General features: G+C 47.9%; 1 protein-coding gene across 1 annotated transcript in view; it reads right to left on the bottom strand.

Annotated features, from left to right (window-relative positions):
- The window catches only part of SPEN (spen family transcriptional repressor), a 16,584-nt gene continuing 1,316 nt past the window's right edge, over positions 1 to 15,268 (bottom strand). Inside the window, exons 2-8 of the mRNA XM_019622406.1 lie at positions 14,905 to 15,056; positions 13,239 to 13,339; positions 2,225 to 10,145; positions 1,312 to 1,725; positions 843 to 1,037; positions 496 to 654; positions 1 to 162 (exon numbers count right to left, since the gene is read on the bottom strand). Of these exons, the coding sequence (XP_019477951.1) occupies positions 31 to 162; positions 496 to 654; positions 843 to 1,037; positions 1,312 to 1,725; positions 2,225 to 10,145; positions 13,239 to 13,339; positions 14,905 to 15,056 (9,074 nt within the window). The 3' untranslated portion in view covers positions 1 to 30. The remainder of the gene's footprint in view (positions 163 to 495; positions 655 to 842; positions 1,038 to 1,311; positions 1,726 to 2,224; positions 10,146 to 13,238; positions 13,340 to 14,904; positions 15,057 to 15,268) is intronic.

The following is a 15,268-nucleotide window of genomic DNA, read 5'->3' as shown; positions in this document are numbered from 1 at the left end:
AAAAAAAAGAGTCAGTAACCAGTAAACAGCTCATACCGACGCAATGACGATCATCAGGTGAGGAGAGATGTTGGAGATGCTGGCGAGGAGGTCGGGGGCCAGGCGGGACAGGTGGCTTTCTGAGAACTCACAGGGTGGGAAGATCTGCAGAACGTAGGCAGGCTGTTGGGGAGAGAGGGAATGCAGTCAGACAGCAATGCATTGAGTGAGAATCCCCCCCTTCTTGTCTTGAAAAGCAGAGGGACAAATGTTACCAGCTACGGTGAAAAAGAGATGAAAAATGGCTTTGCTCTCTTTTCAGCCCAGGGCTGTAAAGAACAAAACCACAGTTTGGGGTTCTGTTCTGAGCAGCAGCAGTAAATGGGGGTTGTTTCAGTGATTAAATGAAGGAACCTCAACTACAACCCTGAGTGAAGACCTGGGCTGTGCGGCTGCAGGTCCCTTATCTACACACAGCTTTCATCTGCAAAGTTACCCCGCTCTCCTTGCCCATACCTGATTAGAGCCAGGGTTGGGAACGTTGATGATTCCTGCTGCTTGTTTAGCCTGCAGGTAGCTGATGAACGCAGCCTTCAGTGACTCAGTCTGATTCACAACATCTTCCTGGTCTCGTCCACAAGGCAAGGCCAGGAGCAGGCAGTAATCGCTCTCCACCTGGAAAGAAAACCAACCAAATTAAGTCAAACGTTTGCTTGGAACAGGCCTGCTGCTGGCTGACTTCAAGCAGCTCTGCTCTCCCAGCTGAAAATACCCGCTCCTCCTGACGTGCCAAACGAAGGAGCTCCCAGAACCTTACAGAAATGCAAAGTGATTGAGGTGAGAACGAAGGCTGCAGCCCATACCATCATCCTGCGTGCGACGCCCTCCAGCTGCGAGGCCTCGAGCCGCATGCGCTGAGCGATGCGCAGCGGCGGCCCTCCCTCGGGGGCAGGCAGGGAGCGATGTGCCAGCACGTTGTTTCCAGACACAAAGTGAAGCTGAACGGCGGCCGTGTCGTTTTTCAGAGCCAAGAGGCCCTGCCACACGATCGGGTATTTCTGTAGGGAGAGGGAAAGGAAACCTTAAGATGGATGAACAAAGTGAACTTGCGGGAAGCGCTTCTCTCTCCTAAAGAGGGGTCTTAATTGTGATGGAAATGCCATCTGAACTGAATTTCTTTCATACTTCCCTCAAATATTTCCATGGGAGATGTTAAATTCTGGTGCTACTCATGGGAGAAGAGAGGCAGAACCTATCTCCTGATCATATCTCTCCCAGCAGGAAGCAAGCAGCACAAGGCTCCTGGCCTGAAGATGACAGCACAGTGCTTACCGTGAGAAGCTGAACCATATCCACAGGTCTCTGTGACACAGGGTGAGGAGATGGCTCCTGTTTCAGAGCAGCCTGGGGCTCGGGGCGGTTGAGGGGCAGCCCTGGCGGCGCCCCAGGGCCCGACGTTGTTGGGATGAACAGCGATTGCTTGGGAACTGCCTGAGCTTGGTGCGGTGACGGAAGCTCTTGTTTCATGGAAATGGCAACAGGCGAAGGGTAGGAGGTCTGGCCCGTGTCTGCTTGTGCCCTCTGAAGGTGGACGTGAGGGTCTATCTGTGCTGCATGCCTATTTACAGTGGGGTGGTGACTCTGTTCAGGTCCCGATGTCGATGGGCCCTTGGGATCCTGGGAGATCTGAGGAGTCTTGCTGCGTCCAGGCTGGCTGGGGTGCGAGTGTTCACCCTCTGGGAGACCCTGGGAAGCAGGCAATGGGGGAAAAAGGAAAAACTTTAGACCACAGGCATATCAGAGCTCGCTAATGCACCAATGAGGCCACTGGGACACCATCAGCCTGGGGTAGCATAACTTGGACGTGTCTCCATGCTGCTGCTGCAGCAGCCACCTCCCCAGGCCCCGCTCTGCTGCCCAGATTCAAGGGCCTCCCTCAGCCCCAACACCCACCCAACACAGGAGCCCATCTGCCCCGTCCAATATCTTGATGTTGACTGTTCTCCCCAACACCTCTGCCTCTAGAAACCAATGGAAGCTTTGCACATAACGTTCCTCTAATGTCTGTTAATGCTAACCAATGTTCAACATCCACTGCCTAAACAACAAAAACAGCTCTGTGATTTTGGAAACCAACTTAAATTGGGCTGGAACAACCCAGAGCTCAGTTCTCGATCACAAAGAACTGCAGCGAGGCCACTGTAAGCTCAAAACACGATGAGTAAGGAACAGCCTCACTTCTCACCTGTGATGGGGTCATGCTCCGGGAAGGCAGCCCGATGGGCGACGCACCGGGGAACTGCGGATGGCCAAGCTGTGCCGCAGTGTGGTAATTCCTCATGTCGCCATACACCGAGCGGTAGTCGTGGAAGGAGCTGCCCGTGGGGTGCATGATCTGCACGCCGTGCGGCACCACCACCGGCTGCGTCAGGGGCAAGCCAGGGAGCTGGCTGCTGGAAGGGACGCTGAGCAGCCGGGGCTCGCTGTGCGGAGAGTGGGCCATCTTGCCTTCGGAGGATTTTGGCGTCTCTTTGCCAGGCTGCGGGGTCTTGCTAACAGGCGGCGTTTTTCCGGCCCCTTCAGGCGTCCGGGACTGCCTGCTTTCTGAGTGGTGCTCGCCCACAGCAGCCATGTGGGGATGCATGATCATCCGCACGTCCCGCGGCACGTTGTACTGCTCCAGCCTGATGCTGGTGGGGTGCATGCGGTAATCCGGCTGCATCACCAGCACATCGGGCTGCACGGGGGCCGGCCCCCTGCACACTGTGGTGTGGTGGTAGTGCATCTCCTCCTCGGGGGGATGCTGAGAGGACAGAGGGGGCATGACGATATCTCGTATTGGCGCTGGTTGGGGCGTGCTGGATCGCTGAGGTTTCATTTCTATCTGAGGTTGCAGAGCAGCTCTGGGGGAGTGGAGCGCTTCGGGGCGGATGCTGTAAGAAATTCCGGAGAGGGGAGGAGTGTTCATCCTCACCTCCCCTTGGGACAGGTGGCCCAGGGACACAGTCTGTGTGACGCTGTGCGGGGGCATGATGACGGACTGCTCGGGGTGCATGCTGGAGATGTACTGAGGCACGGGGATCCCTGGTGCCAGCATGACCGGGGTGCTGCTCGACAAAGCTGGGGATGAGGTGCTGCCAGGATGACACGTGCGTGGGAACGGTGACGGCGAGTGCCCGCTGGTCCGCGGCGAGTGTGGCTCCTGTTTGGTGACCGCCAGGTGGGAAATAGCCCGGTCGGTTGGGGTGCTGGGCCCCGAGCTGACATGGTTTGCTTCCGAATGCATCTTCCCAGAAAGGGAAGGGTGGTGAGGACTGACCCCAGGACTCAGGTTGGAGGGCTGCAGAGTCTTGGTCTCCACTTTCAGAGCCGTCGGATCGGGCAGTTTTTTGTTCACAACGAGCACGGGAGGAGTGTTGACAGTCTGTGTGAGAACCTTGCCAGGCTGAGACGCTGCAGGCTGGGCAGGCAGGTGGGCTGAGTCGGACTTCTCCAGCGCAACACGCTCCTGTTTGACGGAGGAGATCACGGGAGACATATTGTATGGCTGCGTTCCCAGTACCAAAGGAGAATGGGTGGAAACAGTCCCATAGCCCGTGGAGGTCTGAGAGCCTTTTGGTGTCGGCTGCGACGGTGTGATAGGCTCCTGTTTGATCTGAGACTTAGACACGGACTGCTGGAATTCAATGTCAACGGCACTGGCTGGGGGGATCTGACTGATCTTAGCACTAATTCGCTGCGGGCCTTCCGTCTTCTGTCCCGAGTAACTCAGCAGCACAACGCCTTCTGACGTGTTCACCCGCAGCCCGGGGCTGGAGCCAGTCTCTACAGGCCGATCCTCAATGATGGACATTGATCCTGGATGAAACCTACTGTTGTCATTTGTGCTTGACCTCTGCTTAAATTTAGGCGACGGGGCATTAACAAGACACGTCTGGGTTTGGGGGGCTTGCTTCACCAAGGTGATCCTCGGAGCCTCCTCCAGGTCGACGCTGTGGGGCATTCTGCTTATGACAGAAGTGGCTTTGGGGGCAATCACAGTACTTATCTTTTCCTTCTCGCTGAAAACAGGTGCTTCGGCCACCGGTGGGTCCAAAGCGTTAGTGATGGGCACGGCCGGCTTCTCCTCCGAAACTGGTTTGATGGCCTCTACGACAGGGTGGAGCGGGGCCTCCTCCAAGCGGGGCGCGCTCACCGGCTCCACGTGCGTCGTCGTTACGTGCGTGGAGGTTATGCTCGTTGCCGAGACGTACTTGGGTTCCATGAGTATCTTCCTCAAAGTGCTCGAATTGGTATCGATGTCTGAGGCCTTTGTGTCGGGGGGCAGAGCAGGCGGAGGCGTGGAGCGGGCACGGGGCTCCTCATGCCTTACGATCCACTCGGGCACCTTGGCAGCGCCGGAGTGAAGGGGGACGATCGCGGCAGGCACCGCGGCGGGCAGCTTGGCCACGGCTGCCGAAGGAATGGTGGGAACGGCAGCACTCGGGACACTGGGTGGTGTGATGGGCGTGTTCTCAATGGGCGACCGTACCTTGAAGCTGCTCTGACCCCCCTCGTCGGCAGAAGCCAGCGGGGCTGGCAGGTCCAGAGGAGCGGGCGCAGGGGCTTTGGGAGAGGCACTGCTCTCAGCAGTGGCTTCGGGCACATCCACAATGATGTCTGCAGATGCAGCCTTGCTGCCTTCAGCAGCGCTTGGTTCTACAGTCACCTGAGTGGCAGCTTTAGGTGGCTTTTCCTCCTTCAGGGCATCTTCAGGTTTTGCCTTTATCTCGTTGGCAGGAGGAGACCTGCTCTGTACCCTCTCTGGCTCATAGGCATTGACTTCAGCGACGTCGCCCTTCCTGCCCGTGCTCCTTTTGCGTCTCTGCCGTGTCGCCTTCTGACGGCCCTTTTCCTTCCGTGCAACTTCAGCCTCCTGCAGGGTCTCCGTCTCCTGTGCGGAGTTGGACGACTCGCTGAAGCTGACCTCCGTTTCCTTGCTCTCTGTCTCCACAGCCAGTGGGGCAGAGCTGGCAACCGGCTGCACCGGGGCCTCGACAGCAGCTTCGGCCTCAAGGATGTTGTTCACTGCCTGATCAGTTTCAGGTTCCATTTCCTCCCGAGGTGATGGTAACACCAGTGGCTCAGATGGGATTTCTGCTTCTGATTCAGTGGGATATGTTGGGGGTGCAGGAAAGCTTTCCGTCTCCCCAGAAATATCATTGATGATGGATCCGATAGCTGCTGCCAGCTCTGTTTCACTGGCCTGATGGGCTGGTTTGTCTCCTTCCTCCTCCTGACGAACCTCATGCACATCTGCTGTCGGCTCCTTGTAGGCAGCAATCGACGGAGGCGTTTCGGTGAGTTTTGCAATATGCTCCACAGCCTGCTCGAGCTCAATCTGTTTTGCTAATTGGGCAGCCTCAGGGGATTGCTTCGGCTCCCGCATCACCTCTTTTTCTGTCTCCTGGAATGAATCTTCAACCTCATTCTTAGCAAAGTGGGGTGGCAAGATGTCCTCTTTCTGTGGGCTTTTGATTTTTGCTGGTGACACCGCCATAGGCTCTGCTTCTTCTTCAGCTGGCCGCAAGGCGCCCTTGACTTCATCGACATTGAGGCGTATTTCTACATTTTTGAGACACACTGATGCTTTATCTACAACAGTTTTGGTATTTTTGTACCTTCCCCTTTTGGATTTCGTAACCTTTTCTGGCACTGGCTTCTTCTCTGTCATCTCAACGGTGGAGATTTCTAGCTGATTTTTCTCTGCATCCACTTCTTTCCTATCACGTTTCTGTTCACTTGCTGCCAGCTCTTTCTCATTTGCTTTTGCCTTATTGCTGTTGTCACTAACAGTTGATTCCTGACCACTTCTTTCAGCAGCATCCTCAGATTCAGCAGAGGTATCAGCTTTTGGTTCGTTCTTCCCTTTCTTCCCCTGCTGGCCTGTAGCAGCAGATGAGTGACTGTGTGTCAGCTTCTGGGATCGAGGAGACCTCCATCCCTCCACAGGCTTAGGAGCTTCCGCAGCCTCCTTAGCTTCAGTCTCCTCCACTTCTTGCTGTACCGGCTCTGTCTTTATAGGAGAGATGTCCTCCTCTGGCTTACGGCGGGTTTTGGGAGGTCTTCCTCTCCTCGGCGTCGTAGGAACAGTGGTGACCATTTCCTGTGGTTCCTTTTCCCCTCTCTTCCTGGTGGATCTAGTGACCTCCACGAAGTCCTTCACTGGAGATGGACCCTCATTGTCTCCTGTGGTAGCATAGACTGAACGGACATTCCTGCGCCTCGTTCGGCTTATGGGCAAGCTTGGCTCCACGTTTTCTGGCTCTGCGGCAGAACTAGGGGACTTAGCCGCATTCCTTGAAACTTTCTCTGCTTCCACTTTCAATTCAGAAAGTTTCTGCACTTCCCCTCGAGGAGAGCTCGACCTTTTGAGTTTTTCACGATCAATTCTTTCACTCTTCCTTGTGACGGGCTTTTCTGTGACACTAGCTGCTGCTGACTGTACAGGGGTCTTGGAACGTTTACTCTTGTAAGACTTTTTATCTTTTACAACAACTGGAGGTTCAACTTCCATATCGTTGTCAGAAACAGGAGGCAAGACCTCAGCAGCTGCCTCAGCCTTTTGACTTGCACCAGCATCAGCGCTGGCAGGTGGCAGAGGATTTTCTTCCTTCGGTTCTGCAGCCTCATCAGATTTCTGAACTTGTTTCGGTGGAGGCGGAATCAGTTGAGCACTCTCAGGTTCTGGATCTACACCGATATCCACTTGGGAAAACGAAGCTCCGGGAGTAGGAGGTTTGGTATCCAAGTACGAAGGATGTTCTGCTGCCACTGCATCTTCCTCAGGTGCCACGGCTGTAGGAATGTCTTTACTAGCTTCACTGACTGGTGGGGGTTCAGTTTGCTCAGGTGGTTCCACTTTGACAGGAGCAGCAAGTTCAGGAAAAGGTTTTTGTTCCTCTGCTGTAGAAACAGGCTCAGATGGTTTTTCTTCTTTTACAGAAGTTGTTTCCACTATTATTTTTTCTACTACCTTCTCAGAAGCAACTGGTGTTGGTTCCTGTGGTAGGGCAGCAACAGAGGAAGGACCAGCTACTGAGGAAGTTTTATGTTCTGGTTCTTTACTATCAGGAACTGTTTCTGGCGTTTTAGGCCGACTCTCTTTATCTTCCTGTTTTTCCACTTCTTTTGGTTTCTGATCTTTCTCTTTTTCTTTTTGCTGCATTCGTGTTAGTTCAATAAATCTACTGTGGAAAAGAACAACTGGTTCTTGCACCAAGTCAGCTGCACTGTTAGTCCCATCGGAGGAAGACTGTCTCCCGTATAACCTACCAGAAATGAAGTCAAGATCATCATCTTTTCTCTCTAAGTGCTGCAGGCGCTTAGAGTCCTGTTCAAAGATCGAACTATGCAAAAAACGAGAAGCAAACAGTTCCTGTCTCTCTTGTTCTTCTTCTTTATGATCTTCTTTCTTATCATCCAGTTTTCCACCTTCTGAATCAGTCCTGATTTTCTTCTTTTTCATATACCAAGATGGAATAGGTCTAGGAGCTGAGTCAACCTTCTCTTTGTCTTTATTATTTCTAAAACTAGCAAACCTTGAATCCCAGTCTAGAAAGGACCAGTTTTCTTCTCTGGAGGAAGACAGGGATTTAGCTCTTTCAAGCAAGGCCTTTGTGTCTGGCGTGATTGTCTTGTCCAATGCAAAAGAATAAAATTTGTTTCTTTCTAAAGAACTTGACAGTCTCTCCTCCCTTTCACGTAATTTCTCTTCTCTGTCCCTCAATAAAAAAGATAACCTGGAACCCTCTAGCAAAGACGAGGCTTTTGGAGAATGGGGTTTGTTTTCACTGTCATCATCTGAATCTGAAGGCACCTCCCCAGGTTCCAGGTCTCGTACAGACCGCTTGCGTATGCCATCTCTTTTCACAATGCTGCTTGGAAAGCTAATATCAACTCTCCCAGGCTCCTGCTTTACTTGTGTTTCCCATCTACTTGAGTCATCTTCAGAACTCAGGACAGACAGTTTTATTTTAGCCATTTCTGCCATCTGCTCCCTTCTGCTGGAATCGTAAGGATTGAATTTTAGGGAGTCCTCCCTCACTGTCATATTGGAATAGGAAAGACCTTTTTCTTCTATTTTAGGTGACTCTTTGGTTTCCTTTAATGGTATGAGCCTTGGAGAATCTAGTGTGTCATCGTCTTCATGGAAAGGGAATTGTCTGATACTAGGCGAACACGATGTCCTTTCAGAGTCTTCACTCACCTGACGGGAACTTCTGTAGTTTCTTTCTCTTTTAGTGCTAATTTCGAAGTCAAACTGGTCAGCCTTTTTCCTTTTACTTGGTGGAGAGTCGTCGGTGACATCTTGCGGAGGTTTTCCCACCTCATGGACCAAGCTCCGTCTTTCATACTCATCTACATCTTTCTTTGGACTGCCAAACTTCTCAGACTTTGCAATCTCCATTTCCAGTTGCTGTTTTAACCTGCGACTTTGCTCCATTTGCTTCCTATAACTTTGTGTGTGGTCAATGTCAATGCCAATTTTCTCCTCCGTTTCAGTTGACTGCGGTTTCTCTTGGCCAAGCTTATGGTCAGGTGTGTCTTCTGGAAGACCAGAGTAATTCTTCTTTGCATCTTCTCTCTCTGTTCCATGATCATCTAGTAACTGTGCCTGTTTATGCTGGGATTTTACTGGATTCAATTTTTTAGAAGGGAGCTCTTGAATTTCCACTGGCTCATCAGCTGCCTCAATTAGCCTTGCCTGCAAATCGAGAGTGGGACGCATGCCAATCCCACCAACATTAAGAGTCTCCTGAATTTCTTTGGGACTAGTACCAGGAATAAGTCTTTCCAGTCTCATTTTTTTAGATTCCCTTTTAAGCATCTCCTTCCTCAGGGGCTTTCTGTCCAATTCTCCTTCCCTTAACATTGTAGCTTCTCTAGATGAAGCTGTTGCATCAAGTTGTTTTTTCAAAGCTACGCGTGCGTCTTCCTCATCTTGGCTGCCTCTTTTTGCTTCCAGTTTTTGCCTGTCAAGCTTCAGATTTGCATCAGCAAAACGTCTTTTACGAGCCTCCAGCTTGTCTAAATCTACTGCATTTGCCCCCTCAGAAGTCTGCTCTGTCTTCAAGTGCTTTTTGGGTTTCAGTTTTCCCTCTTTATCAACCACTTCTATGTGACTGGCAAGGGCTTTCTCTTTTTGTACCTTGGTTCTGACAGGTTCCAGTTTAGACTGCTCAGACTTTGTTTGCTCAGCTTGAGATGTTTGTGTTTTCTGTTCAAGAAGTGGGGATTTCATAGTGTCATTATCAAGCTTTGCTCTCAGTTTCTCCAAGGTAGGCTGATCAATAACTTTCCCTTCCTTCTCTTTTACTCGGGTCAACACTACACAGGGCATTAGCTCTAGACGGTTTTTAGCTGTCCCTTCTTTGTCACCTCTCTCTTTACTCTGTTTACTATTGCCCTTTAATTTTTCAGGGCTGGGCTCTCTCTCATTCTCTTGATCAGTTTCAGAAGACTGAGAGCTGGGTGAATGGATTTTTGCTTTTCGTTTCTGCTTATCCATTTTCTCCTTTTCTAGTTTTTCCGGCTTCTCCTTTCTCACCAAGCGTTTGTCTTTGTCAGCTCTCTCCTGGTCAAAAGCTCTCTCTTTCTCTGTTTTTTCGTTTTTTGCATAACGTTCTACACGGGCTTTGTCAAGCTTGTCGTATCGCGGAGGAGACAGAGAGCTGCAACTTCCACTGCGATCCGATGACCTGCTGTAGATCCTCCTCTCTGAATCACTCTGCAGCCTTTCTGACTGGGAGGGAGATGCTCCAGGACTCTGCGGACGCCTCGAGTGTGTGGGACTCTGGCTACGTTCAATCGGTCTCCTCTCATGATCTCTGTCGCGATCGGACTCAAACCGTTCCCTCTCCCTCTCTCTCTCTCGCTGTCTGTAGCTGTACTCCCTTATGTCTTGCTCATATGGATCGCCTCTGTAATCCCGGTACTCGCGTGGGTCATCGTAGTATCGTGGGTCATAGTAGTCTCCTTGGTAAGGATCCCATTCTGCATAAAACTCTCTGCCTCGAGCTGGGTATTCTCGACGAGGATCTTCAGGATACGTCCCAGGAGTCCTAACAGTCTCATAGTAAGTACGATCAGGGGCGTATTCATAAGATCCTCTTCTTTCATCCCTGCTAAAAATATGAAAAACAGGGCAATCAGTTTTCCCTCTCAACCAGTGTGTGCTGCATTACCACCTTTGTCATGCAGGTGAATCATTTTACAGTAGTTTGTTTATATGTGTACTAAGGTAACTGTGCACAGCTGCATACAGAGATTTAACAACAACAATCAGTACACAGATGAGTAAATGCTTTGTTAGCTTCAAATACTGTATGCAGTTAGTACATCGGCCATTTAGTGACAGCTCTGCCAAGTATCTTTTCGTTAGCCTTACTGCATTGTTTTGCCAAATTCAGGTACTTCAAAACATTAAGATAAAACCTACCTAGCACTTGTGGACACACACAGCCATGGTAGAGACCACTCCACCTCGTGGAGCAGAGACGGTCCCTACCTACCTTCGAAAACATGAGTCAAGTCAAAATTCAAGGCTGGATTGTCTCCATTTCTAAGCAGTGAAGAGGTAATATTGGTTCTTCAAAAGTCCTAAACCTTTTAAATGAACTTTTAATTCCAAAATTAGCTCTTTTACTGTGATATGCTGACACTGCCTATTTAAATACCAAAATATCAGCCCACTTGTAAGAGCAGGCAAATTCTTAGGAAGCACTCAGCAAAGTCAAGCAATTAGCATTATATCATCTTGATAACCTTCAACTGCAAAAAGAAGCAATTCCTAACAGTGAATGTGACTGTTTGGCAGAGGGGCAGGATACAGGAATGGCACAGAGCTCATGTTCCTATTCTTCACCATTTATGTACAGTAACTTAGCTTCACAGTCTGTGTTTTATTCTGAAAGTTAGTAGCTTCCACATTGTAAGAAATGTACAAAATTAAAATAATTAAATAATAATAACAAAAGACACAGGGCTTAACACGGAAGACAAAAACCCAACCACCTCACTCTGCAAGCAACAATGAGTGCTGTGAAAGGCAGTTGTAGGTAAACACATAGGAAGAAGGAAGTTGCCATGTTTGATAACTTTCCATTTTAATCAACAAATACAAAACCAGACACAGAATGCACTATTTGTATTCAGTAACAATTTACTAAGAGGAAGAAATAGAGAGACTGGCTACTCCATACACCAAAGCAGTCTCATCCATTTCTAAATAATTTATGAACCATTAGGATGCTCGAGGATAAATGGCCTTTCTCCTGCAGCACACACTGCTCCACCTGCACTCTGCCCCAAAGTCATCACTCCTTCAGAGCTTTAACAGCAAGAAATCTTAGGCAGCTTTGAACAGTTGTGATATTACACAATTCAACCTCACACAACGATATTCCAGAGACAACCCAGCCTCCAGCCTCCTACTCAAGAAATCCCATTTATAATTTCACAGACTGCAGGGCTGGATATGCTCACGTTCATGTGGGCCTATTGCGGGTGAAACGCCACACGATGTGGTTTTGTAACGGTTGTAAAGAAAGCTTCCAGATTTTCTGAAGCAGTCTGGTTTTGCAAAGATCTGAGATTAATGATGCACTGACCTGGTGAGATTATTCCCTATGTTGTAGCGATGCAACTTCTCTGAAGTTAAAAAACACGTTTTGGTTTGAGTTCTATTTAGGCTGAGTGCAATTAAAACCTACGGAAATCTGGCTGGTGCAATTCTCAGCAACATTGCCAGAGACAGTGAAGTGCCAGAAGGAGCCTGGGAGACCAGAAGATGCAGAATTACAAGACACACTGCAGGGCTCGCTCAATCACTCCATGATTCATTACTCCTAAGTATCTAGTAATGACAACGTGAACGTAATGACAGAAATGGAAAAACAAGTCTAACATGTACCCAACTATCAAGTTGTTCCAGGAATAAATGTGCAGCTCAGAATTATTTCACACTGAAGACAAGCCCAAGCTGACTTCTGTGCATTAAAAGACATCTGAAAATGCACTACTCTTTCCTCAGTTTGGTGTAGCTCAGAGAAAATGACTACTGACTTCTTGCTGGCACATCACAACATCTGGCAAGGACCAGACAATGAATGGACTTATTTCCATTATGCAAATCCTGATTGCCAATTTCTAAACTCTCTCCACTTTTACATCTGGCAATTTTGGATGCATGTTAGTCCAATCTATTTTGCTGTTAAAAAACAAAACAAAACATTAGATTTATGTAGCAGACAGGCACAATCAAAGCCCAAGTCACACTGAGCTTATTCACAGGTAGAACAATGGAGCCAGCATCTGAAGGTAACAAAAATGCACCCACACAAAACCAAAACGTTCTGTTTTTCAGCCGTCACCGCTGTCACTAGTAATAAAAACACTGATGTTCCATTCAGTCACCGTAGGGGGAAAAAAAGAACAAAATGAGAGTGCTTCTGTGCAAGGCTGCTTTCAGCCAGGGCATACAAATAAAAACGGCTGTTCTGAGGCAGCACAAGATTTTGCAACCTTCACAAAATGGTCAGAAATCAACATGACAGATGCTGTAGATGGACATCAACACAGAATACATTTTTCATATGAAAAAAAAAAAAGCATCCTTGCTCATTTTTATAGTTTTATCGTGTTAATGAACTAACCTCTTGACAAGGGGTAGGTAGAAGACAATTTCACTTTGTTCAAGAGATGAGCAGCAGTAGCTGATCAGACTATATGCAAACAACTGTTATAATCTAATTACACCTGAGGGTTAAGGCATTACAGATAAACTAGTCTCTGTATTCTTAAGAAACAACTAATGACTCATAACTGTGTCCTGGTGACCCATCACCATAACCTGAATACTAAATATACACCATGCAGATAGCTGAAGCCTCCACCTTACATATGAGTTTTAGTAACTGTCTACACTTCAGATGTGTGATATCCTGTCTACCTTAATGCACAGCTTAAGCTCAGACACCAAAATTTGCTGGGGATTTTTTGTGTGGGTGGGTTTTTTCTGAGGGGGGAGGTTTTATGTTTTAAAGTTGAGAAGGTAGAAGATGATAAAAATATGCTAAAATGTTTTTAATGAAACTTTAAAAGGATAAAGTTGGTAAGAACAAAACTCAGTGTTTAAAACTTGGCCTGAAGAAAGTTTAATTGCACTGAATATGATACTGAAGAAGTAAGAAACAGTAATAATTGCATTAGGCACTTGCCTTCTTTCTGCCAGCATTTCATAGAAGTCTCTGATATCCTGACCTGTTTTCTCCATGGAATGATAAAATGCCAACTGACTTTCTCGATTTGCAAAATCCACCTGAAAAATAAAAGGTTAATCACATTCAGTAAGAGAAACAATCCATTTTAACACTGCTTCAAGTCTGCTGGGTAATCTGAGCATGGGAGCTGAACTGAAAATGGGGATTATCCTATTTAACGATAAAAAAGCCAAGTGTTTCTTGGGACTGGCCAACCTTGCACATCCCCAGGAGAAAAAGACCTTTCTCTCTCAACTCAGTGTTGCTGCGTGGATCTGTGTGACTACTTCCTCGCTGGGGTTTTAGGTGTAAGACCAGAAGCACATGAGAAGCTTCTGTTCAGTAAGCCAGCAAGAAAAACACGTTATTCTCGTGGTACTGATGCTTCCAATGCTGCAGCTCCATTTAAAATTCCAAATGCCTTATATCTCCACATGGTCAGTATTATTCTTTTCAGACTCCACATTATTTGCCTAGGTTTATACACCAAGGCAACAGTGGGGATGGGAAAGGAACCAAAAATTGCAGCTCCCTACTCTAGCTGCTTCAAGATTGTCTGTTTTCTAGCTAAGTGTGCGAATATGAAGAAGCCAATGGCATAACTGATGCCAAAAATTAATGATTAAAATGGATTTAATGAATTGTATATAACATTAATGAAATTATTATTTTTTAAAACAATCTTGAGGGTTCATTTTTTTCCTAAATCTGCCTAGACTTTTGTATAACCACACCAGTGGAGCAGATATACAGATACTAAGGGCACTGCTTCCTCCAGGGTCGCTGAGGAGTAAGACCCACAGACCCATGATAGGAAACTTCTGAATGGACATGTATTTTATTCTGCACGAAGGCTACTTATATTCAACCACCACATTTAGAAACTGAAGTATATCCAACTCCTAAGGTATGAAAGGGTCCAAAGGGTATGAAGTTGCTAGGTTAACGTACCGGATGAGAGACCATGCTTGAAATCATCACCCACTCTTTAGGAGAGAAGAAAGGAGGAGGAAGAAGGTGATTCAGAGGGTGGCTAACACCTCACGTCCCATTTAGTGGCATTGATGGGACACTGAGAACAGGTTTTACCATATTCACCCAAATCCAAGGTGGCTCTGCAGATGCTAAGTGCTGCTCCAGGGAAAAAGTACTCTCCATCCATTCTTTTTTAGAGGAGTTTTTAGTTTTTTCCCCCGCTGCAAAGAGGAGCAGGTGGCAGGTTTGGCCAGGCTGTGACCTGTGTGCTGGGGCACTGACAAGCAGCAGCCACACGGCAGCGCTCTGTCACCCCGTGCAGTTTGGAGTTTCCTAACATTAAAGCAAATCTCGCCTTGGATTCGGGTAAATAAGGCAGTAACACGGACACCAACACTCAGGAGCTTAGAGAGACAAGTTCAGCAAAACAAAACGGCAGGACACTGGAAAAGGCTCTGCAGGTAACACTTTGAGATACCCTAACAGCTTGATAAGCCGAGTGTGAAAAATAGTTTAAGCCTTAGGTAAATGGGACATGCTTGTCCCACTAAGAGCCCTTCTGACTGGCACTCTGCAAATGCCAGTGTTCAAGGGGTAAGGCCTAAACACAATTTGTTTCTGCTTTTGTTTTGGAGGTCATTCTGCACACCTTAATTTTATTCCCACCGATTTTCCTCCCCTTGGTCTCTTTTACAGCTGCTTGTGCATATTCAATCTCATTGTAGAGAACCAGGGCCATGCCTTTTAAGCGGTCAAACACCACCTGTAAAAAACAAAAAACAAACAAAACCAAATAAGAGCCTCATCCACAGGACTTAACGTCAGTCCCAACAAGATCCTAAGTCATGAGGATACCAGTAAGAAAATGATTTTTAGCAAAGTAAATTTCCATTCTTTTCTGATGAGGCATATTGTAATGAAGAGACAATAAAAGCACACGGGACTGCTTTGAATTGTGGATCTTGTGGCTTGAGGTATATTATGCCTTTATTTTGTTTTTCTGTATTTTACTT

Source organism: Meleagris gallopavo, chromosome 23 (genome assembly GCF_000146605.3).
Source record: "Meleagris gallopavo isolate NT-WF06-2002-E0010 breed Aviagen turkey brand Nicholas breeding stock chromosome 23, Turkey_5.1, whole genome shotgun sequence".
Classification (NCBI taxonomy): domain Eukaryota; kingdom Metazoa; phylum Chordata; class Aves; order Galliformes; family Phasianidae; genus Meleagris; species Meleagris gallopavo.
This window is presented reverse-complemented; position numbering and strand designations above follow the sequence as displayed.